Source organism: Leiobunum rupestre, chromosome 1 (genome assembly GCF_980474605.1).
Source record: "Leiobunum rupestre chromosome 1, qqLeiRupe1.1.hap1, whole genome shotgun sequence".
Classification (NCBI taxonomy): domain Eukaryota; kingdom Metazoa; phylum Arthropoda; class Arachnida; order Opiliones; family Sclerosomatidae; genus Leiobunum; species Leiobunum rupestre.
The window spans coordinates 81,916,819-81,944,380 of NC_143384.1; the positions used below are offsets into that span (position 1 = coordinate 81,916,819).

The following is a 27,562-nucleotide window of genomic DNA, read 5'->3' on the forward strand; positions in this document are numbered from 1 at the left end:
GATACAGTGCTTTATTTAGTACTTTAAAAAGCACCCTACCTCTTATAGTAAAGAACCAAGTCTTAAGGCCCTGGCTGACCTAATGCGTTCAGAGGAGATAAAGTTAGATTACACCTACACAACTAGTGTTAGGTCTCATTAAGTACACTAAAATAAATAGGGGTGTTTAAAAGGTGTTAGGAAAGTGTTACACCTCGTTCACACCGTTTTAACACTTCCAAAACGGAGCAACTTTTTAAAGGTGTAAAAATAGTGTGACAACACTATACAAATGTTTAAATAAGATAAACATTCCAAAAAATTGGGATTCATTTCACACCGTTTTAACACCATTTACACCCAATTTGATAAGTCCAACCCAGATTCAACACCTTAACCAAACAATTAAACCGGTTTTAAGCACTCTCCACAGTTCGTGAAACAAAAAATCCAATAACATGTAAACGCACTTTTAATCAGTTATGACGCATCTTTTCAGCGTTAATACGCCCTTTATTAAGAGTTAAATCACACCTTCAAAAGTGTTAATAAGCCCTATATTAAGAGGGAAATCACTCCTTTATAAGTGTTAATACGCCATTTTGTTATAGTTAAATCACACCTTTAAAAGTGTAAATACGCCTTTTTGTTAGAGTTAAATCACACCTTTAAAAGTGTTAATACGCCCTTTTGTTAGAGTGAAATCACACCTTGAAAAGTGTTAATACGCCCTTTATTAAGAATTAATTCACACCTTTACAAATTTTAATAAGCCATTTTAAAGAGTGAAATCACACCTTTAAAAGTGTTAATACGCCCTTTTGTTAGAGTTAAATCAAACCTTTAAAAGTGTTAATACGCCCTTTTGTTAGAGTGAAATCACACCTTTAAAAGTGTTAATACGCCCTTTTGTTAGAGTGAAATCACACCTTTAAAAGTGTTAATACGCCCTTTATTAAGAGGGAAATCACTCCTTTAAAAGTGTTAATACGCCATTTTGTTATAGTTAAATCACACCTTTAAAAGTGTTAATACGCCCTTTTGTTAGAGTGAAATCACACCTTTAAAAGTATTAATACGCCCTTTTGTTAGAGTGAAATCACACCTTTAAAAGTATTAATACGCCCTTTTGTTAGAGTGAAATCACACCTTTAAAAGTGTTAATAAGCCCTTTATTAAGAATGAATTCACACCTTTACAAATTTTAATAAGCCATTTTAAAGAGGGAAATCAAACCTTTAAAAGTGTTAATACGCCCTTTTGTTAGAGTAAAATCACACCTTTAAAAGTGTTAATACGCCCTTTTGTTAGAGTTAAATAACACCTGGAAAAGTGTTAATACGCCCTTTTGTTAGAGTTAAATCACACCTTTAAAAGTGTTAATAAGCCCTTTATTAGGAATTAATTCACACCTTTACAAATTTTAATAAGCCATTTTAAAGAGTTAAATCACACTTTTAAAAGTGTTAATACGCCATTTTTAATAGTTAAATAACAATATTAAACCTACAACGCCTGGGCCAATGAAATGATCCATTACCCCGAATTTCACCATCGCGCAAAGCATATCAACATCCGTGAATTCTATACAACAGACCTGGTCCGAGACGATCAGCCATTACGCCTTAAGTAATATTTTCATCGAGGGTGATCACTTAAGAAAAAGGAGATGAAGGCATTTTTTGTTCTTAAGCTATCAATAATCAGTAGTTTTTTATGCATATTTTATCCCTCTGTCCTTCTGTTTTTTAGCAGATAAGAATACTCTTTGTCGCGCTTGGTTTTCGGTATAAAACAACCGGGCATTATTTCTTTTTGTCGCAGTTAAAACTACGTCTTAGGAAAGCATGTTCGTTGTGGCGTTGCTTTAGTTATACTTAACGTTTTTGTAAATTGTCTGCATAATTTTGCCGCTGCGCCCGGTTTGTCGTGCTGTAAATTGCAACACTGTTTTCAATGTTTTTTTAACTAATAAAAGGTTTTTAGAACACTACAAAAATGACATAGTAACACCATTAAAATTGTTAATGAGCTCTTGTAGGTGGAATGTACCTTTCAAAAAGGCATTTTAACACCTTTATAGGTGTTATTTATCTCTTACCAAGTTAATTTACTCCTTTGAAAGTCTGATTTTACACCTTTAAAAGTCTGATTTTACTCTTTATGTGAACCTATTTACACCTCTACAGGTGTGATTCAACTCGCATCAGGTACAATTTTTATCTTTTAAGTGCGAATTTACACCTTAAAGAGTGTTATTTTATTCTTTCAAATGGTTTATTTACACCTCTAAAGGTTACTTTTAACTCCTTCACGGGTGGGATTTTACTCTTGAAATGGGTGTATTAACACCTTTAAAGGTGTGTTTTAAAGCTTACAAGTTGCAAACTGACTATTTAAAGGGAATATAACCTCTGGTATTTTTGTCGCCCTCCGACGGTTTCGCCGTTGGCCGCTCCCTCCTACGGCTTTAAAGGCTTCGGCGCTGCTTAGTTGTTTACTGGAGAGGTAAGCCTTAAAATTGTGGGGGTCTTCCATACAGATCGCATTGGAGGCTATATTCCCTTTAAAGGTGTGTTATTACACGGTTATTAGAAATAACAAAAACAAAGAATGATAAAACAGTGTTTAAATAGTGTGGAAAAGGAGTTTTAAATCTAATTTTTTCACCGTATTTTTAAGACAAAAATCTTGAAGGTGTTAATACGGGGTTTGATTTGTGTAATAAAACGCCCCTAGCAGTGTCAAATTTCGACTCATGAAAAAGTGTACAAATAGTGTTAAAACGGTTTGAATCAACACTCCAATTTCTTAGAGTGTACAGCTTATAGGTATTGTTAGTGTATTTTTTTTCTGCTTAGGCTAAATGACCAGGCTTTACGAAAATCAAACTCTATCAATACCATTCCGTGTCTTCAACAGTTTCGTTAACACTCGTATTTCGCTCTTGCGCGCTTTCCAAAATAAGAAGCACTATCCCAGCTTCCATCGCGCAAAATACCTTGAATTAGCTTTCACCTCGTGCAAGTTGCTTATTTCCTAAATTTCTGACGATGTTTAACAGTGTCGATTAAACTCGAATCTTTGAAATACTAGAACTTAGCATTAACAAAATCATTGTAGGAGTTAGTGCTGTTCTGCTAGTTCAGTAATTAACTTTTGGCATTTGCTAATGTTTTTATCGCTTCACCGTTAAAAAAAAGAATAATAAATGACAAAGTTGGATTCAAGGCAGAATACCGAACTTCACTGGCTATTTCGTTGTTTTGGGGCCCGGTTTTGTGGGCTTAACACTGAAGCAAAGCATTTCAAGACCCGTGTTCATAGGACATTTTTGACTCATTAAGACCCAAAGAACCCGCCCTAAAATTTATGACACACTTATCCGTAACACTTTTTACCTCTCCGAGGGGACTTTGTACCCTAGGAGGGGTTATACAACCACCGTGTCTGTCTGTCTGTCTGTGGGTCTGTCTGTCAGGCCTGCGAACGCGTTCGCATTTTCGGGGCAAAGGGTAATCACCGCGTACGCAGTTTCTTAGAATCAGGGAAAAGGTTTTTCCAAAGCGCCCTCTTTTTGTCATTGGGTGTAGTATAATTTTTGAACCCGAGCCCTCTTGAACGACAGGTGAGCGTTTTACCGCAGAACCACGGATACAGTTACGCTTCACTGATAATTAAAAACTCTTCCGAGGAGAGGTAAATTTTGGCTTGCCAACTTGTTATATCCAATATGGAAGTGTTCCATTTTGCGTAGTTCTAAGTTTGTACGTCCTTTAGAAGTGAATAGGCCCAAGAGTCTTTTGGGTATTTCTCAAATTTATTTCACACCTTTCTAATCACATTATGACCTTTTCAAATGTTTGGACATTTACTTATTTATAAACCATATTTTCCGGCAGAATAGTTTTAGAAAGTCACCATATGGTCCATGGTTTTTAAATCTCTGCCTTTCCATATTTTTAAGGACTTGAATATATTCTTCCATGAATGTATTCATATATATATATATCGAAGAAGTAACTTACATTGATTCCCTTACTTCGTTGTGCCTGTCGCAGAACTAACTTGATCGATTTTATAACGTTTCACTTCATTTGGCTAGAGAATAGCCTAAGATTCGGTCCTCTATCCACAGCTAGACCCCATTGGCTACTTTTAGAGTAAATTTGGTATCAATTCCTCTCTGCAATAGTGACAATGCCGTGGGGCGGAGTGTAAATTCCTGCCCCTGCGACGGGCTGATGCCGTGAAGGGTAAAGCCAGATCTTTATTCGCGTAAAGAAGTGCGTGATACTTGCTATTGTCTTTATGTTTAGTACGTTTAAATATTAAGAATAACGTGGCTTATGATAATTTAGCATACTAATAATATTCAGCTAGGTAGCCTAGGTTAATACACAAAGCACCACCCTAGGTCTAAGTCAGCCAGTGACTTTTAATTCCGTTAATTCTGATGGCCTGGTTAGAATGCCTAGTAGTGCAGTAGTAGAATGAATTCAATATTTATGAGCGTGAAGTGCTACTCGCGGAATTCAAGCGAGGAACCCTTTTTAATTTTGTTATTTTGCAGCTGCGTTGTTCGGAATTTTGACGGTTGTCATTGGGCTGATCGTTCCTCAAATCGGAGGCATCATCCAAACGCTGCTTCTGGTCATTGGTGCGCTGTGTGGTCCACTCGGAGGAGTGCTCTTCGTAGCTTTCTTCCACCGGAAATCATGTGTTAAGGTCAGTCACGTGCGGCTACAGCATGTTAAGGAAGGGCGGCATGTCGACAAGTTTTCATTTGATTTTCGACTAGGCTATACACTAAGCAAATTAATGGCGGAGTGGTTAGTGTAAAAGGAGGGGGGGTTATCTACAAAGCCGCAAAGGCCGACTTACGCGTCGATATACAGATTCGAGGGATTTAAAATGAACAGAATATAAATTAAAAAAAGTAAAAAAAATAATAATGAGATACATACAAATAATTAAAAAAAGCATAACCATCATTAAGAAAACAATTAACAAACGAAAAATATGAGATCATGACTAGGCAGATAAATGTTCACATAATAAATAGCGGAATTTTTGATAATTAGATAGTGTAACAATATTAGTTGGCAACGCATTCCAATCAGTAATGACACTATGAGAAAAAGAGAATAGTCAAGTAGTAGAGGCGGCGCGCGGTTTATACAACATTTTAAAGAATGGTCACGAGTACGGGAATTGATTTGAGGGGTGAAAAACTAACGGTAATAGTTAGTGTAGGGAGCTGTTGGCTCGCGTGGCTTGAAGGGCTTGCCACCACCCTCCTACGCATTGTAACCCGGCCACCTGTTTAAAGGCATTATAAGTCGCTAGATGACTTGGGCCTAAGGTGGTGCCTTGGGTATTAGCCTAGGTGATTATTATTATTATTAAAGTTAAGATAAAAATTATTGTAAAAGAATGTATGTAACAGACAAAGGTTATTGATTTTATGACGCGAGTCAACAGGCTGAATACCAATAGATTTTAAACGAGAAGGGGCAAACAAATTTTGCAATTTAGTTACGCGATTCTGTGACTTTTGTAGGGCAGACAGGTCCGTAGTTAAATGAGGGGTCCAAATAGAGGAATAATAATCAAGAATAGGGAGCGCAAGGGAAAAGTTGCTTAATTAAACGTGGGGAATGAAAGTTTAAATTACGGCGAATGAGCCCGGCAATATTCGATAGACGTTTGGCAACCTTATTAATCAGCTAGGCTAATACCCAAGGCACCACCTTAGGCCTAAGTCATCAAGCGACTTTTGAAGCCTTTAATTCAGGTGGCCGGGTTACAATGCGTAGAAGGATGGTGTCAAGCCCCGCATGCCACGCGAGCCAACAGCTCCCTACACTAACTCTTACCGTTAACCTCAACAAGTTTTTATAATTAGTGTGCGTAGATAATTTGAGGCACAGATCAACAATAATACCGAAATCCCTCTCAGAGAGGGAAGAAGAGAGTAATGTAATACGTTAAGTTGGGGTTCTTACGACCTTGGTGGAGGACAGCACACATTAAAGAAAGACCATGAGAATCGGCCCAGCCACCCATCGCTTCAAAGTCTTTCCGAGGATTGTAAACTGCACTCCAAAAAGAGGCTTGACTCTGCAGAATAACTATCTGCTTACGACCAGAAAGGTGGTCGGAAAGCCAAGATAAGGCATCGCCCCGAATACCAGCCGAGTGAAGGAATCAAAGGTTTTCGCGAAATCTAGGAAGATGACATCCACACTAAACCCTTCGTCAATCCAACGAGACCAAGTAGTGGCCTGCAATAAGTTCGTGAGGCAAGAGCTTTTATTGAGAAAACCGTGTTGCGAGGGAGAAAAGAAGTTGTTGGCGCGGAGGAAGGAAGTAATTAATTTGAGCATGAGCGAGTTGTTCGTTAAATTTAGGCACCTGATTTAAGTTACTAATAGGGCGACAAGTAGATGGGTCAGCCCTGGAACCACTTTTGACAAAATGATTAAGGCCACTGTCAAAAGTCTTAAGAAGCAATGTTTCACTTCGTAGAACACTAAACTTGCAGTCTGGAACGGCTGGATCCTTAACAAACACTATCCAAGCAGAACAGGATTCCCAACATTGAAAAATTAGTTTCGTCGCAACGTTAAAAACGTGAACATGAAGTGGCCTTGGCTATTGGAAACAGTGGCGTCTTTTCTAGAGAGAACAAAAATAGCGAATTTAAAATATATAAAACAACTAAGAAATTAGCCGAAAAAATAATTCAACTAGGCTGTACACTATGAAAAATAATGGTCCATGTTAAAACTGGATAGGATTGGTCAGATAAAAATCGATTTAGACCTTTATGGGTTTTGACAGTTTACCATTAAAATCTTATATTGGGTTAAACAAATCTGCCACATTAAAACTTATTTTAATTTTTTAAATTAGTTATTTACAATAAAATCCTTATTATTATGTATGTTTAATTTTTATTTTTAACTCTCCGAGGGAACTATGTTCCAACCTTTATATCAGCAAAAGTGACATAATTACCAAAAGTGTGTTACGAGCGAAATACAAATTGGGAGGGGAGAAGGGAAAGTATGCCTTGGGGAGGGAAGGAAGTTAAAACAATGAAGAACGGAGGAACTAAGTAGCACTGGTCAAAGTTGGTGTTTTTTTATTTTTCGTCGTTCTTTGGAGATGCTATCGCCATCTACCTACGATATAATACCATAGATCCAGAAAGGCGACAATAAATAATCTTTTATGTGGTCGATCTCGAGTCGAACAGTCATTAAACCTTTAGCATACGAAAGTACAGGGATTGTCACACTTTTGGTAATTATGTCACTTTTGATATCAGTAGGTTGAAAATACGCTACAGCGATATTTAGACAAACAGCCTTGAAGAAAGTCCGTGTTCCTTTACGCTTTTTAGTTTCACATCGAATATATATATTGCTATGGAGGGAATGTCGTTAAGTGTTTGTTGTTTGTTTGTCGGGGAAAGCGACGACACGGTAGATGGAGCTACAAGCTACACGCCGAGCTTTGGCGGGAAGTTTGAAATTTTGGTGGGAAGTTTGAAATAACGCTTCGCGAATCGTTATATAGTTTTTCTGGTGGGAAGTTTGAAATTAATAAAAATGATTAAAAGAAAAAGAATTAAAAATGTAATAGGATTAGTTTGGCGGGAAGTTTGAATTAGACAATTTCTTTCGATATGCTAGCATAGGATTATAATTGACGGGAAATTTGAAATTAGACAATTTCTTTCGATATGCTAGAATTAGATTAAAATGGGCGCGATGTTTGAATTAGATAATTTCTTTCGATATGTTATATTAGGAATATTTTTCGACGTTGTAAATTAATTATATTGGATTATTATTGTACGTCGTAAGGTATCGAAGGTAGCTTAACTATTTAACCTTTGATATTTTGCGTCGATGTGAAACTAATATTTCGGCTGGGCCGACTTGTTACCTCTCCGAGGGGCCAATGTCCCTAGGAGGGGTTTACAATCACCGTGTCTGTCTGTCTGGGCTGCGAACGCGTTTGCAGTTTTGGGGCAAAGTGTAATCACTGCGCTCGCAGTTTTGGGGCAAAGTGTAATCACTGCGCTCGCAGTTTTGCGGCATAATGTAATCACTGCGTTCACAGTGTCCTGAAATTAGGGAATTGGGTTTTCCAAAAATCGTTATTTTTGTAATTGGGTGTAGTATGTTTTTGTGTATTGTGATTCATCAATCATCTCTATGCCTAATTTTTACCCCTCCGAGGGGATGGACCGAGCGCTAAGGGCTAAGTTAAACATCTTAGCATTCAAATGACCGGGTTTCCACCAACTTTATTTAACTGAGTGAAATTGGTGACCTTGACAAATCTCACTCTTTGGGGAAGAGTGCACTCTGCGAGTGACGAAAAGCGAATGTGGGAAAGAGTGAAGATTTTTATTTGGGCAAAATCGTTAGTGATATTTAGACTATGTCTGCACTGACCAGCTCAAAACATTGTGTTATCCCAAATTTAAAATATCTGGAACTCGCATTTGCCTCTAGAAATGTATTTCTCAAAACATTTTCAATACGTAGTCTTCCTTTTCCGGTGTAAATGTATACAGATTCCATAACATATTTTCTATAGATAAATTTACAAACAATAGATAGAATAACAGGATTTATTTTGAACCATTAACGGTTGCAGAAAATGTTAATACTATTTTAAACCTTTTACGCGCAACAGTCACACCTTTGATGGAATTACTCCCTTAGAATATTTGAGACCATATTTTTTCTCAGTGTATAGAGTGTTAACAGTGAGACATATTGGGACGTCGTCCAGAAAATTATTAACCAGTAATGGCCAATTTATTGATTAAATAGGGTTTGAGGAAAATGGCCTGATCGAGCAACTCTAAACACCCTGTATATAATAATTATGTTTACATTTGGAAAAATAATATCTATTTCTTCTAATTCTGTGATTAATGAAATTTCTTTCCATAGTGGAACGCCAATAGAGGTTGTTCAAATTGCTTCATAGTGTTTTGGTGTATTGCAGGCCGCCAAGATTTCCGTTTTAGTGACGATGTGCCTCAGCATTTGGATGTCTTTGGGTTCTCATTATTACCACCCTCACCAAAACCAATTCGACCACGGCGAACAACTGTGTCTAGATGGCATAAACGCCACAGAACCTCTAGAGACGATCAATTTGGACGGAGAAGGACATGAAAAGTACTAAGATGACCTCATTATTTTATTAATAGTTCCCCACTATCTAGACCCATATTATCTCTGATTGTTTTAGTGGAGGTGCAGGTGGACTCGCCATTTACGGAGTGTGCAGTTTCTGGTTTCCAGTGATATCAGTTATACTTTCTTCGACTCTCACCGTTCTTTTAGGTCTGATTTTTGGTATGTATTTTTCGCTTACCTCTTTCTAAAACGACGATTTCGTTAAAACTGAGACCGTGAATTTAGTCTTACATTAAAAAATTCACGTTGAAACTACGCTTTATAATATTGAGAATGGCCTTCAAAAGTAAAGTCGGAACATGTTCTGGGGACGGTTAAAAAAACTTTCGATTAAACTTATCCATTTATCTCGCAAATTAAAGAATCTAAAGACTTTGGGGAAGACTATTTCTACAGGTTCACAAGTTGAGCAACCTTAGCGATTTTGACCATATAAGAGCCTTACCTTTATGTAGCTTTGACCGAGATTTCCAATTTAGTCCCCTCTTTTACTCTATTTTCATTCTTTGGCAAAAGCATGAGTGTTGTGACGTCACACGGCGAACCGATGAAACTGGTGGCCATAACGACAATATTTTCGTTCAATGAAATTTAAAGCGTTTATCTTATATCGGTCATTTTGATCTAGTACACCTGGCGGTCAAATGCCAAGGCTGGCTCTCGTAAATCTACTTTTTTACGAACTTAGCAATACCATTTCACCTAGAATCCAACTTCAAACTACAGACTTTGTATCGCGTCGAAATTTGGGCCCCGCCAATTTGTACAAGTCATTACTATTCTGGTTGTTTATAGGTAGGAAGAATATTTTCTTGGCACCTGGATACAATTAGAATTTAATTTGTTTTTTTAAATGTCATATGGCCTACGAACTATTTCGGCATTGGCCAAATTATATCACCAACAGGGGCTTTAATAAAATTATCCCCAACTGCCTTGACCAGTCCTCAACGCGCTTGCATTATCCCAAAAATTTAAGGAAAAAACTCTTATCTTTGAACAGTACTGTAATATTCTGTATTTCATCCGCAATTCTAGTCCATCGATTTAGTCGTCTTGATTGTCTGTGTAATAACGATAGATGTGCGACGTACGGTTGAAGGCAAAAACAGAATACTAGTCGAACGGAGTGAGGCGCACCATATATCTTTCATTATCTATTATTCTTTAGTAAATTAAGTGTTTTAGTTGATTTAAATAATAGTTAAATAATTAATTAAACGACACTAGACATTACAAGTACAATGAAAAATTAACGCGACACTGGTTGTTTCTCTAGTCGCTGTAGCACATACAGTGGCGGACTGGCCATAGAGTGAGCCTGCCTGATGGCAGGTGGGCCCCTCAAACATGATAGCGTTATAGTTGTTAAAGCTGGGCCCTTTGTCTTCTGGCAGCCCAAAATATTAGACCTAGTCCGCCACTGAGCAAATACACTTTATTTAACTTTGTCGAGGATTTTATTTAGTTTTTCACTTGATTTCAGACGAAGGGGAAACAGATATTCTACTGCTGAGCCCCGCTGTCCTGAGCAGTGATGAAAAGAAGTACATTTTAAAGTAAGAAAATTACAAATAGTCTACTGGGTGTCTGAAATTGCTTGGACAGTGCATTTTTCTCAAAAACTATTTCACTTAGAATTTGGAAATTATCAGGGAAAATGTACTAGACAGCAAATGCTTTATTTTTCACGGTTATGCAAAAAATATTTTTTCACCGGTAGGTCGTATAGGAAAAATTTCCATAATAACCGTGTAGCGCATATTCTAAAACAGAAAATAAAATTTGATCTGTGAAAAACTGAAAATTAGCCTACTTTTCCCTAAGATACGAGGTCATGAAGAAAAACAAGGCAGGAGGAGGCAGCCCTTACCAAAATGGGAGTCTTACTTTAGTCGCCAATTAGTCTCAATGTAGGATCAAGGATTTTTAAGTATTATGTAAGCATAAAAAACTGAGACCAGAATTGTGGGTCCTAAATAAAATCTATTTTAGTCTCAATAAAAGAGTTTTATTATTATATATTTAAATGTAACTCATTTTAGTCTCAGTTAGGAAGACTCATTTCTGGCGACTTGAAAGAAGCTTAATTGAGAGTTGATTATGAGTTACAATATTAGATAAAAATAAGAGTCATTTAAGACTTCACTTAAGTCTCATATGGGGAGATTTATTTCTGAGGACTTGAAAGATACATAATTGAGAGTTGCTTAGAGGTAACAATTTGAAGTTAAACTAAAAGTAATCGTAAATTTCATGTTAAACTTTCGACTGTATCCTATTATCTAGCTATTTTGGCAGTGTTATCTAAAATGAGTTTCCCTTACGTGCCGCGCAATTGATATAAATATATGTACATTAGTCCAAACAATACACCAAATATTTCATATGATCTACTGTACTATACGTTTAAATTATACTTTTAAAATTATATTGTAGTAAAGTCCGAACAATGGAACTCATCATGAGTTCTACTATTATGACCCCTTAAGATGAATATTAAACAGGTAAAGGATTTGCAACTTGAATCTTGAAGCTTGGTTACAAAATGGTCATACGGGATTGCAGGGCCAGAGCTAGGATTGCAGGGCCAGAGCTAGGATTTTCGGGCCCCAGGAAATTTTTACTCCAAAATTTGGTTTTTGGAAATAGTCAGAAAATTTTAGTTAGGCACCCGTTCCGGCGGGCCCCTTTCGGAGGCCCGGGCCCGGGGTAATTTTTCCCCGCTTACCCCCCCCTAACGCCGGCCCTGCGGGATTGGCTGGCTATATTTGGTTAAGCTAAACTTACTTGAAACCCTCACATACCTAAAATTAAAAAAATTATTATAAAATAACAGTTTAAAATTTTTAAGTCTATTTACTAAATAATATACTTGAAATTCTTCAAATAGGATATTTCATTTCAAGTAAAATTAATTCTAAGTATGAGTGTGTAAATAAACTGAACTGTGTCAAAAATAGCCTAGCATCTAGCACCATCCTTTAAGTCTGGAGATTTTAAAACTTGCAATGGCAGCTGAACAAAGTAGTCATTTTTGATTCAGTATTTGAGTAGCCAGATAGAGGGTCATAATAAAATAAGATATTTAGAGTATAATTTTTTTTTAAAGGACGCCAGAGCGTAAAAACTACCTGCTATATAGCGATCGCCATGCAATAATTGGTGAATAATTTCGCTATAGATTGCAGTGGACTGCTCACATACAGACCACCCTGGATGTATATTAGTTTTACTGATATCGGCAGATTTCCAATTATAGCTAGAGTTCCCTTGCTAAAATCGTGACTGTCTCTTTTAAACTTAAAAAGGTTTTATTTAAAGCTGTTACAGTTCCAAATGCAGCCTCAAATCAGATTTAATTTATACTTATTCTGAGACTAATGAGAGTCTTAATTACGGTTTCAAAAATCTTGTATAATCAAGTTATAAATAAGTATGCAAGAATAAACACATTTAAGACTTGATTTAGACTCAAAACAAGTATGAATTAAATCTGATTTGAGGCTGTATTTGGAACTGTGGCAGCTTTAAATAAAACTTTTTTAAGTTTAAAAGTGACAGTCACGATTTTGGTAAGGGAGTACCTTTTCATAAGCATTGTTTAGATACATCGAAAGAGTTTTACGTGTGTTTCTTTTACTATGGAAATAACAAAACACCCCTTTGCTGCGATACAAAACAGATTTGACAAAATGTCTACGGAATACCTACTATTCCCGTTTCGATTCCATTTAAAAAGCGTAACCTCTCATATTTTAAATCATACTCTCTATTTATTCAATGAAGTCAAGTATGCAAGTTTATTCGGCAGCAGAGCACGCGTTAATGGTTCAACTATTTGTCGGGGAAGCTAATGGTAACGTTTCTAGAGCAGTTAGCTCGTGTGTGCTATCTCAACAGAAGACTAAACCATAACACCGTTCTCGAAGCTATACGAGAATTCAACCTCAACGCAAATGTCAATCCTAGGTTTCGTGGAGCTGGTCACCTAACATCAATATGGAAGTCACCATCCTCGCCTACTTTATGGCATATCATCGAGCCAGCATTAGATCCGCAAGCGACGACCTGGGTCTGTCAACAGACTATGTCTAGAGAACGTTCCATCATCACCATTGCCGTCCGTATCTAGGGACGCTTCAACAAGCACTCCACGACGGAGATATGGAACAACGCGTTTGGCATTTTGGAACTTTATTAGTACCATCTGCGACGATAATCCTACTGTTGGTGCCCGACGAGTGCTCATTTTCTTGAAATGGACCATTCACCGACAAAACCCCAACGTTTGGAGCAATGTCAATCCGGGATGTTGATTCCCTCATAACCATCAAGCTCAATTTCATTAAACGTTTGGTCTGGCCTGATTGTAAATAGAATAATTGGCCCGTTTTTTCTGCCACATCATATAAACGGGCAGACTTACCTAGGCTTGTTGGAGAACGAACTAGCCGACGCAATAGAAGACATTCAATTGGCCGACGTAAGAGATGCCAGGTTCCAACATGACGGAGCGCCACCACATCAACCTCGAACCGCTGTGGATTATCTAGACGACGAGTTTCCTCAACGATGGATTGGAAGGAATGGTCCCGTTGAATGCCGATGGACTTTTTCCTGTGGGGTTTTATCAAGGAGAAAGTGTAACAGATGACAATAACAAGCCTTGATGACTTACGGCAGATAATAGTAGAAGCATTCGTTCTCGTCACTGCCGATATGATCCAGCGCTCATTTCGGGATATCGACCTCGAATATGTAATACAGCAAACGGAGATACCATTGAACTTACTTGTATTTTTTCAACTCTTTTCTTAATAAAATGATTTTTCTATAGTAGAAAAATTGCGCTTTGGTATTATTGAACATAAGAACACATACAATTCTTTCGACGTATCTAAACAATGCTTATTAAAAATGTACAATCTGTTACAAAAGTCTTCGACAAAGGGAGTTTTTGCATTTATCTTAAATTTTCTCGAAACTAGTAAACGATAGAAAAATGAAAACACAAGCAATTTTTAATACTTTTTTATTTCTTTTTACGTGGAGTTGTCGTATTTTGCAAAGCGATAATAGTTACGGCGGAAACGCCATTTGTCGTTTTTGACAACTTTTCAAATAATGGAGTTACGCCCCTGAAACTGGCATTTTCGGATTCAGGGTGGTCAATTCATATTTAGAAAGTGTCACTGTCATTGCTCTACCAACTACGGTTGAGGAGCTGTAGCCGGATGCAATTTTCGATTCCATTTGGGAAAAACTAAAAGACGTGAAATATCACTTGTGGCATTCCCCGCTAATACAGAGCGTTTCAACAACAATTAATATTGTAAATCAAAAGAGACGAGAATGGAAGCAATTAAAGTAGAAAATAGGTGTAGCAAACTGTAATTACTGGTGAATGGCTTATTTTACAATATTTTGATCGACACAGTGACTAAAAGTTTTAACATTGAAACAATGGCAAGTGTCATACAAATAGAGATTATGTTACTTGTGGTAAAACCGAATTTGGCAGAATCGGTTGAGGGGTTAAAAGGCGGAAACCTTTTGCTACACCAGTGATTACAGTTTTCTTCACCTATTTTCTACTTTCATTGCTTCCATTCTCGTCTCTTATCCTATACTATATTAATTGTTGTTGAAACGCTCTGCATTATCGGGGGAATGCCACAAGTGATATTTGACGTCTTTTAGTTTTTCCCAAATGGAATCGAAAATTGCAACCGGCTATAGCTCCTCAAACGTTGGTGGTAGAGCAATGACAGTGACACTTTCTAAATATGAATCGACCACCCTGAATCCGAAAATGTGGGTTTCAGGGGCGTAACTCCATTATTTGAAAAGATGTCAAAAACGACATCTGGTGTTTCCGCCGTAACTATTTTCGCTTTGCAAAATACGACAACGCCACGTGAAAGGAAATTAAAAAGTATAAAAAATTGCTTCGGGTTTCATTTTTCTATCGTTTACACGTTTAGAGAAAGTTTAAGATAAATGCAAAAACTCCCTTTGTCGAAGACTTTTGTAACAGACTGTTCTGCCTCCTCCTACCAACTTGTTGTTCTTCATGACCTCATATCTTAGTGAAAAATAAGCCAAATTTATTTTATGTTTTAAAATATGTGCTACAGTGTATCTTGAAATTTTTTCCGCTACCACATACCGTTAAAAATCCATATTTTCTTCAAAACCGTGAATAATGTTCCAATTTTTCTTAAAAGGAAATCCATTTTTGTGCAATTTAAATCTATATTAGGGCATGGAGTTGTAAAATATTGTTAGATTATTTATTGGGCTACTATCAAAATTGTATTATGAAGAGAAGAGTGGTCATCGTAGATTTGAAAAGGGGCGAGATTAGGATCGAGAAACGTGGTTAAGTTTGAAACACGCGTTTTAGGAATGTTTTCAGTTGTGATTTGATTTTTGAAGAGATAAGTTAATTGTTATGGAAGGTTAGGGTTATGAATAGATAATTTGGATAGAGGAACAGTTCCAAAGTTATTTGAACACGACAACCCGATAAATTTTCAGAGTGTAATTTTACAAAAGTGGTTTTTAAATATTTTTATAAACGCTGTACTGGAAATCAGTGTTACCTGAGCTTAAGTGCTTCGAAGGACGAGGGTCACCTAATATTATGTCAAATTTGTTAATACTTTTCTATTAGATAATTAATTTTAATTATTAGAATATTGTGAACTACCCGAAGAAACAATTTAATTTCACTTTTTGCACGATCGGAAAAACCAGAAGTAAATAAACTTAATTTACTTCTGGTTAAAGGAAAATTGTCACAAAAACCAAAATTTACGAGGTTTTTTACAGAATGATAGAAAAAATATTAATGATTATGTCATGAAAAATTTATAGTTATTGGAAAAGTATTTAAAAAGTTACGCTACTTTTTCCGCAACCTACATCAAACGGCTCCAAAAATTTCAGAAATCGCGGTTGAACCTGCGTGCAGCGCCAAAAGAATGAAGCGGCAAAAATTTGAGAAAGGGCGGCGTGTAAGGCATTTTAAAAACACGATAAACTACAATCTACGAATATAACTCGGTTAAAAGCCAAGAACGACAGTTCCGACTGTAAAACGATAAAACCGGGGAAAGTAATATTTCGTTCACAAGATGGCGCTGCAGGTAGGTTCAACCAAGCAGTTTGAGATTCTTGAGTCGGGGGGGGGATAAAACACGAAATTTGTTTGCTAATAATAAATCAAATACGGGAAATATTAACATGAATTTTTTGTATAACCATTTTCGGACGTCCTCTGTCCATTTAAATGGTTTTTAAGTCATTAAAAGTCTCTAGATAATTTGGGCTTAAGGTGGTGCTTTGGGTAATAGCCTAGCTGATTATTATTATTGAACTAGTTTATTTGTTAGTGATACAAGTTATAATTTTCATGCATCAGAAGTAAATGTAACTTTTAAATGTAAACAAAGCAAAATTCGGTTCCTTCTTTTGAATCCGCTCAATTTATATTTTTAGGACGAAAGAAAAAGAAATTGAGACAGTACTTTTGGAAGAAGATCCGAACATTTAAAGAAAAAAGCGTGTCTGTACACCTTTACCAAATAAAGCTAGATTACCTTTTACTAAATAATATTATGTGTATATTTTATTAACTTATTGGCAGAAGAATATCAGCTATCTTTTACGAGAGAATTCTTTTAGATACCCGAATAATAACTAAAAGCCCTTCGTAGAAATACGAATAAATTCTAGAAACGAAAACTGTATCGATCTAATTATGTCGATTTGGCGGTTACTACTTCATTTAAAAGAAAAGTCGTTCCCGATATAAAACTATATATTTGTAGTTAAAATTTTTGAATTTAATAAATCCTGTTTCCCGGCCTTTTGGGGCACACCGGGAAGTCCGGTGCCAGCTGTGCCGGGTTATATGGACCGCTGTGTTCCCGTCGTTTCCCTTTAGGCGCTCTCTCCAAAGGGTATGACTCCTTACCTACGTAGGTAGGGTGTCGGCTGGAGCTGCTACAGCATCCACTCTTAATCCCACCAAGTGGGGATTGGTCGTCCCATTGCTGCACCTTCTGCTGGGTTGAGTGGCTTGCGTCAAAGGTGCGACCATAAGAAGTAGGGTACTACTACCTATGCTGAATTTGTCCCCTGTCTGGGCTTGTGGACGCTGGCGTAGGGCAGTATGATGATAGGCCTCCGGTGGTATGGTCTCTGTAACTAGGTGCACCGGGCTATAAATTCTGACACACTGATACTTTAAGTATTTAGTTAAATTAGTAAGACATTTAGTCAGACTATGCTTAAGATGGAATTTCACTCTTCGACTTAATAATTGTAACCGAGCATGCGTGGCGCGCCATTGTTAAATAAAATGCTGTGTAGCTCCATCTTCTGCTCAGTAAATTGTTTAGTAATTAACATTTCAGTTTTCTAAATAGTTTCTGTTATTTTTTTGTTACTTTATCATTAGTGATACATCGCCCCTATCCACATAAGCATTCGCTTGTCGTGGGGTTTTTATTATATGTACATTTTGGTCTTTAAAAAAACGGTAGTTATACAAAATTATAGTACATAGTTCCAAATTTGCCTATAAGTATTATTTTTATATTTTTTCGTTTATTAGATATAACTAAAATTAATCAATTGATAAAAAAATTAGGTGTTGATATTTGTTGTCTTATAGCCATTTACCTATTTTAATTTTAGGGTCTACTGTCTGGTGTTTTATAGCATTGGCCCTAAGTACGCGGCATTTTTTTAACCTATAGCTTTCAATATCTTATCAACAATCAAGTTATTATCAGAGAAACAAGTTGGCAAGCCAAAATATACCTCTCCTCGGAAGAATTGTCCCTAGTGGTATTAATTTCTCGAGATGACCCTTAAATATATCTCCGCGATTCAGGGTTATTTACTAAAACCGCAATCCCCGTTCAATCCCGCCCGGTATGAAATTTTAATTTTAATTAAAATAATTGAGACGAAACAACCGAGTTTAATTTATTCAGAATAATATAAATTAAGTAGTTACAACAGCGAGTTAGACGTACTAAAACAATGTACAATTGAATTTAACCCTTTTTACAGAACAAGTTTATCATTTAAATATAATACGAAGCAAATTTTAATGAAATAAATATTTACAGAGGGTATTTGTATTTTTCTCGCTTACAACATACTTGCCGCATCTTTAACGCTCATTTTAATTCAACACTCGCCCTTGATGAAGATACCGTAGAATAGCTATATTCGACATCTGGTAGTGGACGACTCGTAGACTTCCTGTTGACGTTGTGACACATGCCGCATTAAAAAGACCAATACCGTCCAATTTCCAATATATAATGACTCGCACACCCAGGAAATCAATGACTGCATTAGGAATCGTAGATGTCCAAATATCCACACCAATAAAAATGAATTAACAAGAAGCGAAAAACTTATCATTCACAGAAAGCCCCTTGACAGCTCGTATATCAATAAATGACCGTAGACGGAATAGTTAGGGCTCTTTATAAATTAAACAAACGAACCAAATTTATGAACTGCATTTAACATCTTAATCAGTCGAGAAAACGTTTAAAATAAATTACGAAGTAATGACGACCCAGTTAAAAACCCAGACCATTATGTAAACAACTCGATATTTTTTCATAAATGAACTATTACCCTTGAATACAATAAAATACAATAATGATACGGAAATAACGCGAGTAAAAAAGTGAAGTGTCGCCAGCGGATGGACTCGAACCATCAACCTTTCGGTTAACAGCCGAACGCGCTAACCATTGCGCCACGGAGGCTCCGACATAGGGGGTAACGTATTACTCGACGATTTATTCTTCATTCTCCTACGTTGGCCCCTCACTTTTCTTAAAATATAATAATGATACGGAATGAACGCGAGTAAAAAGAGAAGCGTCGCCACCGGATGGACTCGAACCATCAACCTTTCGGTTGACAGCCGAACGCGCTAACCATTGCGCCACGCAGGCTCCGACATAGGGGGTAACGTATTACTCGACGATTTATTCTTCATTCTCCTACGTTGGCCCCTCACTAATCTTAAAATATAATAATGATACGGAATGAACGCGAGTAGAAGGAAAGTGAGGTCGACACATCGATCCCAGGATCGAGGATCGAGGATCCAGGATTTAAGGGGTGAAATGGGGGTAAAATCATCGAAAAGTCAATGTATTTATGGTATTCCTCGCGACGATTTGTTTTCCCGTATATCAACATATTATGTCCAGGCCAACTTGTTCATTTATCTACGCTTATCTCGAAAGATACTTGAACGTATATCTTATCAAGTTTTATCGTACGGAATAAGTTGAAATGATGTAAAAATTGATAACCTGGGAGGCGCGTGCGCAGATTACCCCGGAGGACGCGGTTAATTTGAATTTAAGAGTGTTTTGACGTAATGGAATATTCGTTGTTAAAGTAGAATGTAAATATTTTTAAACTTCATTTTAATATCATTATCACGTAAGTGGTACTTAAATATACTTGGCACTTGAACCTACGGGGGACGCGGTTAATTTGAATTTAAAACATGGAGTGTTTTGACGTCATTGAATATTCGCTGTTAAAATGACGTAGAATGGAAATATTTTTAAATTTCATTTTAATATCATTGTAGTACTTAAATACGCTTGGCACTTGAACCTATCTCACGAGTATTTCAAACGAATATCTCAAGTTTAAGTATGAGAAACGTATCATTCTCAAATGATACTTGAATATCCTATAAAAGGGTTGTATAGGGTTGTGGGAGGTCATTCCACGGTTAACTGCGATAGCTATATTCAAGATGCCTAAAGCTCAGTATACGTGTCCTACGTGCGCGAAAAGTTTTTCTATCAAATCAAATTTAAATCGGCATGTTAGAGAAGTACACGGTGATAGACATAAGTTTATCTGTGAAGTATGTGGTAAGACTGTTGCTAGATTGGAATATTTTAAGAACCATCAACGAACTCATGACTTGAACGCACCCGGCCCTTCCGAACCTATGAACCTGTCTCGCACACCGTCGCCAATGCAACGTTCGCCATCACCAACCCGTCCACCGTCACCTAGTTTGCTTCAAGACATTCAATTGGAATCTACCCGTACACAGCCATCTACATCAGCTTTACCCGACAACCTAACACCATCACCTGTTCCCGCCTCACCAATACTTGATGAAACACCACCAGCATCCCCAAGTATGGTCCAAGCCTTGAATGATACACTAGCCTCTATCCGTTACAATGCTGAAGACTATGATATTGATGCAGGGATGTTTATTGGACGTTACCGAGCCGCTTTCCGTAAATTTGTAATGGAAAGACTGGCTAGTAAACGTGGAATTAAGTGGTTCCTACTCGTAAGATCTGTGTATATGAGACCTTTAGGAGGTGTGGAACAAAGAGCGGAAGTACGACCCTACTTCCGGAGCACTATGCAAACAACATTAACGCTCGATGTCATTGAAAACCAGCTGAACGACTGCATTGAAACAATACAGTCAGCAGCGGAAAACTTTGAAGCGACAGGTATGTACTAAAATTTATAAGTTATATTTTGAACTAAAACATTATATTTTTAACAGGATCGGGTTGGGTAATTGATCGTATTCTGTATGTAGAATTAAATGTAGCATCTTACCAGCCGCTACGGGGGTCATCGTATATGGAACTACCTAAAAAACTCTCTCAACATCGTGCGATTCTTAATATTAGAAACGAAAATGATGATAAATGTTTTCTCTGGTCAATTCTAGCTAAACTTCACCCAGTTCCTTGGACTCAAAATGCTAACCGTGTTTCGAAATATACACCTTACGAAAATGAACTTGATACCAGTGATATATCTTTCCCTTTCAAATTAAACGCTACGGAACTTAAAAAATTTGAATTAATGAATAATTTATCAATATCTGTTTTTGGCTTCTCGGGAGATATATTCCCTCTTTACGTAAGCGCCAACAAGTGTGGTAAGGAAAGGGAGGTTGATTTGCTATACATCACCGATGAAACTAAAGATATTGACGATGGGAATAGACATTACTGTCTTATACGAGACCTAGGAAAACTGCTACAGCATCTAACAAAACACAGAAGTACAAGTTATTATTGCAGGTAATTTAGTTTCCAATATATTAGTTTGCAATCTACTAATTATTTTCTCTATTAGGATGTGTCTTCACCGATTCAGTGGAAACAACGCGGAACAGCGACGTGATGCGCATATCGAAGAATGCGCCACCCACGGCGTCCAAAAAACAGTTTTCCCTACCAAGAAGAAGACGCTTTATTTTGATAAATATGAGTGGACAGAAAAGGTAAAAATAAAAATTATTTAATTTAACTCTTAATGAAATTAAATTATTAGGTGCAGTATGTATTTTACGCCGATTTTGAAGCAATCCTACCGAGAGTTCAAGGATGTGATCTAGATCCCGATACAAATACCAGCAAAGTAAACATGCATATCAGTTGTGCGTATTCTTGGGTACTTGTAGGACCTAACGGTAAGTTATTTTGCAAAATTTTGTTTAACAGATAAATTATAATAGGATACTAATAGGTGTACCTGTTCGAACTGATTGCTATCGAGGACAAGATGCAACTCGAAGATTTCTAGTGTCTATTTTGGAATTAGAAAAGGAGCTGATGGAACTCATTGAGACAAATGTACCAATGATTATTACCCCGGTGGAGGAGGAACAGTTTCAAGCTGCTACACATTGCTACATTTGTCAGAAGCAGCTTAACCAGGGAAATATGCCCGCGGTTCGCGATCATTGTCATTTCACTGGGAAATACAGGGGACCAGCGCATAACCTCTGTAATCTTCAAAAGAAAGCTCCAGAATTTATCCCTGTTTTCCTTCATAACCTTAGCAGGTGAATTTATTAAGTTAATTATCCAGGAAATAAACCTAATAATAATAAATCTTCATAGATACGATTTACATCTTATATGTCAGGAGATTGGTCATTTTAAGGAACAGACACTTGACTGTATTCCTTCCACTAGCGAAAATTATATTTCACTCAAACTAGGTAAAATATATTTAATTATGGATTTAACCTTAACAGTAATTTTATTATTATTTTTAGGGAGATTTCGGTTTTTAGACTCTTATCGATTTCTAAGCGATAGCCTCGATGCTCTAGTATTTGAAAATTTTAGAACATTATCTATAACTCATTATAAATTAGATCCCGCTCACGCTTACACCGCACCAGGTTTAGCCTGGCAAGCAGCTTTGAAGATGACCGATGTTCGCCTCGATCTCATACTTGATATAGATCAACACTTATTTATTGAAAAGGGTAACGCTTTTTGATATTTTAAATATTATTGTATTTACATTGAATTTTTAGGTATTCGAGGCGGTGTTTCAATGATCTCAACTCGTTATTCTGAAGCGAATAACAAATATATGCCCGACACATATGATTCGTCTAAAGAGAGCAGTTATATATGCTATTTAGGTAATTTACATTTTTAAAAAAATATATATTTTTTTTATTTATTTTTTTTATTTTAATTATTTTAATTTTAATTATATTAATTAACTTAATTTAACTTAATTGAAGATGCTAATAATTTGTACGGTGCTGTTATGTGTGAACCACTACCGCTAGGCGACTTCCAGTGGGTTCAGGAGGATGATTTGCAAACACTCTGTGAAAATATTCTGAGTATTCCCAATAACGTTGAAAACGGATACATTTTAGAGGTAAATAACAAGTGTTATAATTATTGAATTATATTTTTAAAGAATTGTTTCCTTTGCAGGTGGATCTTGAATATCCTCCAGAGTTGCATGACTTACATAACGATCTCCCAGTAGCGGCGGAATCTAAAGTTATTACACATGATATGCTATCTCCATACTCCAAAGATCTCTTAGGAAAATTAAATATTAAGGAAAATCAAAGTCTACCAAAACTTCTTCCTAATTTAAATAATAAAGAGAAATACATAGTACATTACCGCAATTTAAAATATTATGTAGAATTAGGTTTGAAAATAACCAAGGTTCATCGAGCTCTAACCTTCACTCAAGGAAAATGGTTAGAAAAATATGTTAGATTCAACACTGAACAGAGGAAATTATCCAAGAGCTCATTTGAAAAGAATTTCTGGAAACTTATGGTTAACTCTGTTTTCGGGTAAATCAATTTAAATAATTTATTGCGGTTTTTTCCCTTACTTCATTTAATTCTTTAGAAAAACAATGGAAAATTTACGGAAGCATATAAATTTCGAGTTGATTCATAAACCAGAAAGAATGTTAAAAGTTACAAGTTCCCCGCAGTTTGAACACTTTACCATCTTTAATGAAGAGTTAGCCGGCGCTCATAAGAAGAGAGCTAAAATTGTTCTTAACCGGCCTATATTTACCGGATTCACCATTCTAGATTTATCTAAGGAGCTCATGTATCGGTTCCATTATGGATTCATAAAAAATACGTACGGGGACAAAGCATCACTATTATTTACAGACACTGGTAATTTAATTTAATATGCATTTTTTATTTAAATAGTACTAATATATAAAATATTTACAGACACTCTAACGTACAACATTAAGACGGATGATGTTTATAAAGACTTTGAAGTTCATAAAAACCGCTTTGACTTCTCTGATTATCCACCTTCGCATTTCCTTCATTCTAATCAGAATAAAAAAGCTCTCGGTTATTTTAAAGACGAGACAAATTCGCAGTTAATTCAAAGCTTTGTAGGACTTCGTCCAAAGCTTTATTCTATTAAATTGTACGGGGAGTCTAAGACCGCTGAAGAGATAGAAAAGGAGTTGCGATTGGGGAAATCTTTAGAGTCAATTTTAAACCATAAAAAGGTTTGTAAGGGCGTTGCCATGAACGTTATTAGAAACGTCATCCGCCACGAAGACTATGAACGTTGTCTTTTTAATCAAGAAACCATGTCAGCCGAGATGATGCGTATAGCTAGTTTCAAGCATGAACTATTTACTTTAAATACTAGAAAACTTTGTTTATCACCAAATGATGATAAGAGATACATTCTACCCTGCGGGGTTCGTACATTAGCGCACGGTCATAAAGATATTGAAAAATTATAATGAATGCTTGTATTTATGTATATATAAAAAAAACTGCTATTGCTATAAATTGTAAAAAAAAATTATTTTATTGAATACATTTTGCACATGAACTCTTTAATCATTTTATCGTTTACATATTTATCTTTCTTAAACCTAGACACAATGTTATACATTTCTATTCCTTTACACCTGTTTATAGCAAAATATATACAGAATGCTCCACACGTATTACTAGAATTACTCTGTAATTGATTAGAATTAAAAGTTACAGTTTTACTGTTTCGTTCAATAAAGTCATTAAATTTAAAATAATCTGGCGGGTTTCCAAAGGAATCCATGAATTCACAATTTTTATGTTTAGAAAAATATATTAGAACCCAGTGTTCTCCAGGTTCAGCACTCGTATCGGTATTTACAATAAATAGAGAAGGGAATATTTTTACGTATTTAGGTAGCTTGTCAGCCGCGAACACGCCTTGAAATATACTTTTAGTACTTAAATCTTTTTCAAGAATTTTAGTTATCTGTAGCGAATCCATTAATTACTGTAATCGAAAATCACGGTTCGATTTTTATCAATTTCAATCAAATTTTGAAACTCAGCGTAAATTAGAATGGAAATCGTCTCCGGTAACGGTTTTGCAAATTTTAATTCTAATCTCAGGTTACTGTTTTTTACAAGATGCAAGTGATTAGCGTTGTTATTAAGATCCGAGGTTAAATTGTACGCGAATAAACAATTTCCGTTAGGGTAATCTTCCCGACTTATCTGATTCCCTTCATCTACGTTCCACTGATTAGTTTGAATGAAAAGATTGCAATACGCTTGAATATATGGATTTTCCTCAAAGTTTAGAGATAACGCCTTATGAGGGACGCTGCTACCGTCAATGTACAATCCAATGCTTGATAAATCGAAATGTTGAAAGTTGTACGGTGATTTTTTCAAATCTCCTAGAAACGCTTTTTGTTCCACAAACCCGATAACAACTTTCTTGGGTGCTTGTCCGGTAAATAAATGATCTTGCACACTAGCAATAAGACCAGCGGGTATAGAAAATGAGGTGCACTCCGAACGAGTTACAGGATATTTAGCGGTTCCATATTGTAACGCCTTGGCTTGAGCGAGCGATAGTTCCGGTATCACTTTAACTTTCCTCAGATAAAGGGAAGCTGATAAAATCTCCACTTTACATTTTACGTCGGAATGAACGCAAAAAGCTGCTCTATTTTTATCGAATTTAAATTTCAAATCAACCATATTTAATAAAAAGCGTGGTTGTTGACATAAATCAGTATGGACTACGCCTAACAAGTCAATCGCCCCTTTTTGCGCTAAACTCGCTCGTTTAGAGAAACCATCGTTATCGAAAAATGAATCGAACTTTCCAGGCGTATCCCGATAGAAAAGTGAACTCGTTAAATAACTTTTTTTCGCAGAATCTCCGAACGTTAATAAAGTTTGTATCATACTTTTATAAACGTAATTTTGACTGGAAGGTGTTACTGATCTTTCATTAAGAAATACGTGGACGTCGCTAAAAAGCGAATGAAGAAACAAATTCTCGGGGGCGATATTGTCGGCTGGAGTTCCGGCGGCCCCACCCGCAACACCTGGAACCGCGGGTTGCGGTAGTTGACCATTATCTTTAGTTACCTTAACTCGAACGTGCAGCAAAGTTTGTGAAAGGTCTATATACGTTTCAGAGTTACCGTTGATAGAAAATGTAATTGATGCGTTATCAACTATATTTGATATTGGATTATACTCAACCCATTCTCCACCAATAATCGAAGATTGTGTCATAGGTACTTGAAACAAATCTAGCTCGGAATTTATACACTCAACTGAGTGCGGGTGTAAAAGGGACATTATGAGAATATATCGGAACGTTTACGGAACCGTCCTTTCGCTATCCTGCCTGCTGTTGAAATGGCGCTTTTCGACTGAGTTCGTTTCCTTTTATTTCCGGAACCCGTCATTCTTTTAATATGATCCGTAGCTGAAGATGTTAGTCTCATGGCTTCATCAGCTGCTGAAGCTAAAGTTTCCCTTCCAGCGTTAATAGAATGCGATTTAAGCGCTGTTTTAATTGGGACTCCGCTAACAACATCGGTCGCTACTTACGCTCCGGTACTTAAAAGTTTTTTTCCCAAGTAAGAAGCGCCTTTCTTCAGTAAAGGTACCGCGAATCTAAACGCTGAAGATAATATATTTCCTAATCCATGTCCTCTTTGCACAGATAAAAACCTCTATATACAGGTATTCCACCGAAACCAACCTGGTTTAAATAGTAACTTTCATAATCAGTTCTCGAAGGTGAATATTCAGACCTCATGATGTTAACTGTTCGCTCTCTTAAGCTAGAATGAAGGTGTGTCCTGAATGATTAAAGGTTTATAGTGAAGTCCACATTTTACGGGGTTTAAAATGTAATACAACGTGAGCTTTTCCACTATGAAACTGTATTGGCTCACCTAAATCATCTGTTATATTAATCTCTATAGTCTTAATATTATTACACACGATTGGTAGGTAATGAGGTTGTGAAAATATTTTTGTAGTTGTTTTCCCATTAGACTCGGCTTTCTCTTCGACGCTTATGATTCTTAATAGAGGTGCTAAACTATCCCCAACAACGCTATTTTCAACCAGATCAGAATAAACGAATAAGGAATGTAACCCAGCGTTCATATCAACTGGGTAGGGGGTTATCATTGAATTTAAAATGGTGAAATCATTATCTCTTCTATCCTTAAAACCTAGTAAAATCGATAGATCGGGGCCAATTACAGCTCTGATTTTCGGTTGCAATTAAACTTTAATTCGATTAGAATAATTTAAATAAGCGAATGTAACTTGTTCTTCTTCTTGGTTGTGGACGTTCATAACATGTAATAGTTCTTCCGGAGTTTTATAAAAACCCGCGGGAACTTCAATTATTTTATCATATTCGAGAGGGTCTTTAACTAGAGGGTTATCAGTCATTTTATCATATTCGAGAGGGTCTTTAATAACCAATAGATTAGGTTTTCGAACGTTATGCCATGTCCGAGGATAGCTTATCTCCGCTAACCCAACTTCGTACTGTTCCTCAAATCTTAACGGTTCAGCTAAATACGTTCGAAATTTACCAACGCTATTATCTTGGTAATATAATGACGAGGAATCTGAAGGTAGCGTTACGTAAAAACTCATTTTAAATCCACTTCTTGTATCCAAGAATTAAATGTAGGGTCGTAATCTTGCCACT

General features: G+C 36.4%; 2 protein-coding genes and 1 non-coding gene across 3 annotated transcripts in view; 2 read left to right on the forward strand and 1 right to left on the reverse strand.

Annotated features, from left to right (window-relative positions):
• LOC149967507 (sodium-coupled monocarboxylate transporter 1-like) overlaps positions 1-16,826 on the forward strand; it is a 30,456-nt gene extending 13,630 nt beyond the window's left edge. The window contains exons 6-10 of the mRNA XM_090167624.1: positions 4,553-4,707; positions 9,016-9,191; positions 9,265-9,371; positions 10,699-10,771; positions 16,719-16,826. Coding sequence (XP_090023750.1) covers positions 4,553-4,707; positions 9,016-9,191; positions 9,265-9,371; positions 10,699-10,771; positions 16,719-16,773 — 566 coding nt within the window. The 3' untranslated portion in view covers positions 16,774-16,826. The remainder of the gene's footprint in view (positions 1-4,552; positions 4,708-9,015; positions 9,192-9,264; positions 9,372-10,698; positions 10,772-16,718) is intronic.
• Positions 16,827-19,137: 2,311 nt separating this feature from the next.
• Positions 19,138-19,210, reverse strand: TRNAD-GUC (transfer RNA aspartic acid (anticodon GUC)). The gene has a single exon. It is a non-coding gene; the product is annotated as a tRNA-Asp (tRNA).
• Positions 19,211-20,433: 1,223 nt separating this feature from the next.
• LOC149967509 (uncharacterized) overlaps positions 20,434-27,562 on the forward strand; it is a 61,602-nt gene continuing 54,473 nt past the window's right edge. Inside the window, exons 1-5 of the mRNA XM_090167625.1 lie at positions 20,434-20,623; positions 22,348-22,545; positions 22,597-22,707; positions 22,813-22,955; positions 23,015-23,156. Of these exons, the coding sequence (XP_090023751.1) occupies positions 20,434-20,623; positions 22,348-22,545; positions 22,597-22,707; positions 22,813-22,955; positions 23,015-23,156 (784 nt within the window). The remainder of the gene's footprint in view (positions 20,624-22,347; positions 22,546-22,596; positions 22,708-22,812; positions 22,956-23,014; positions 23,157-27,562) is intronic.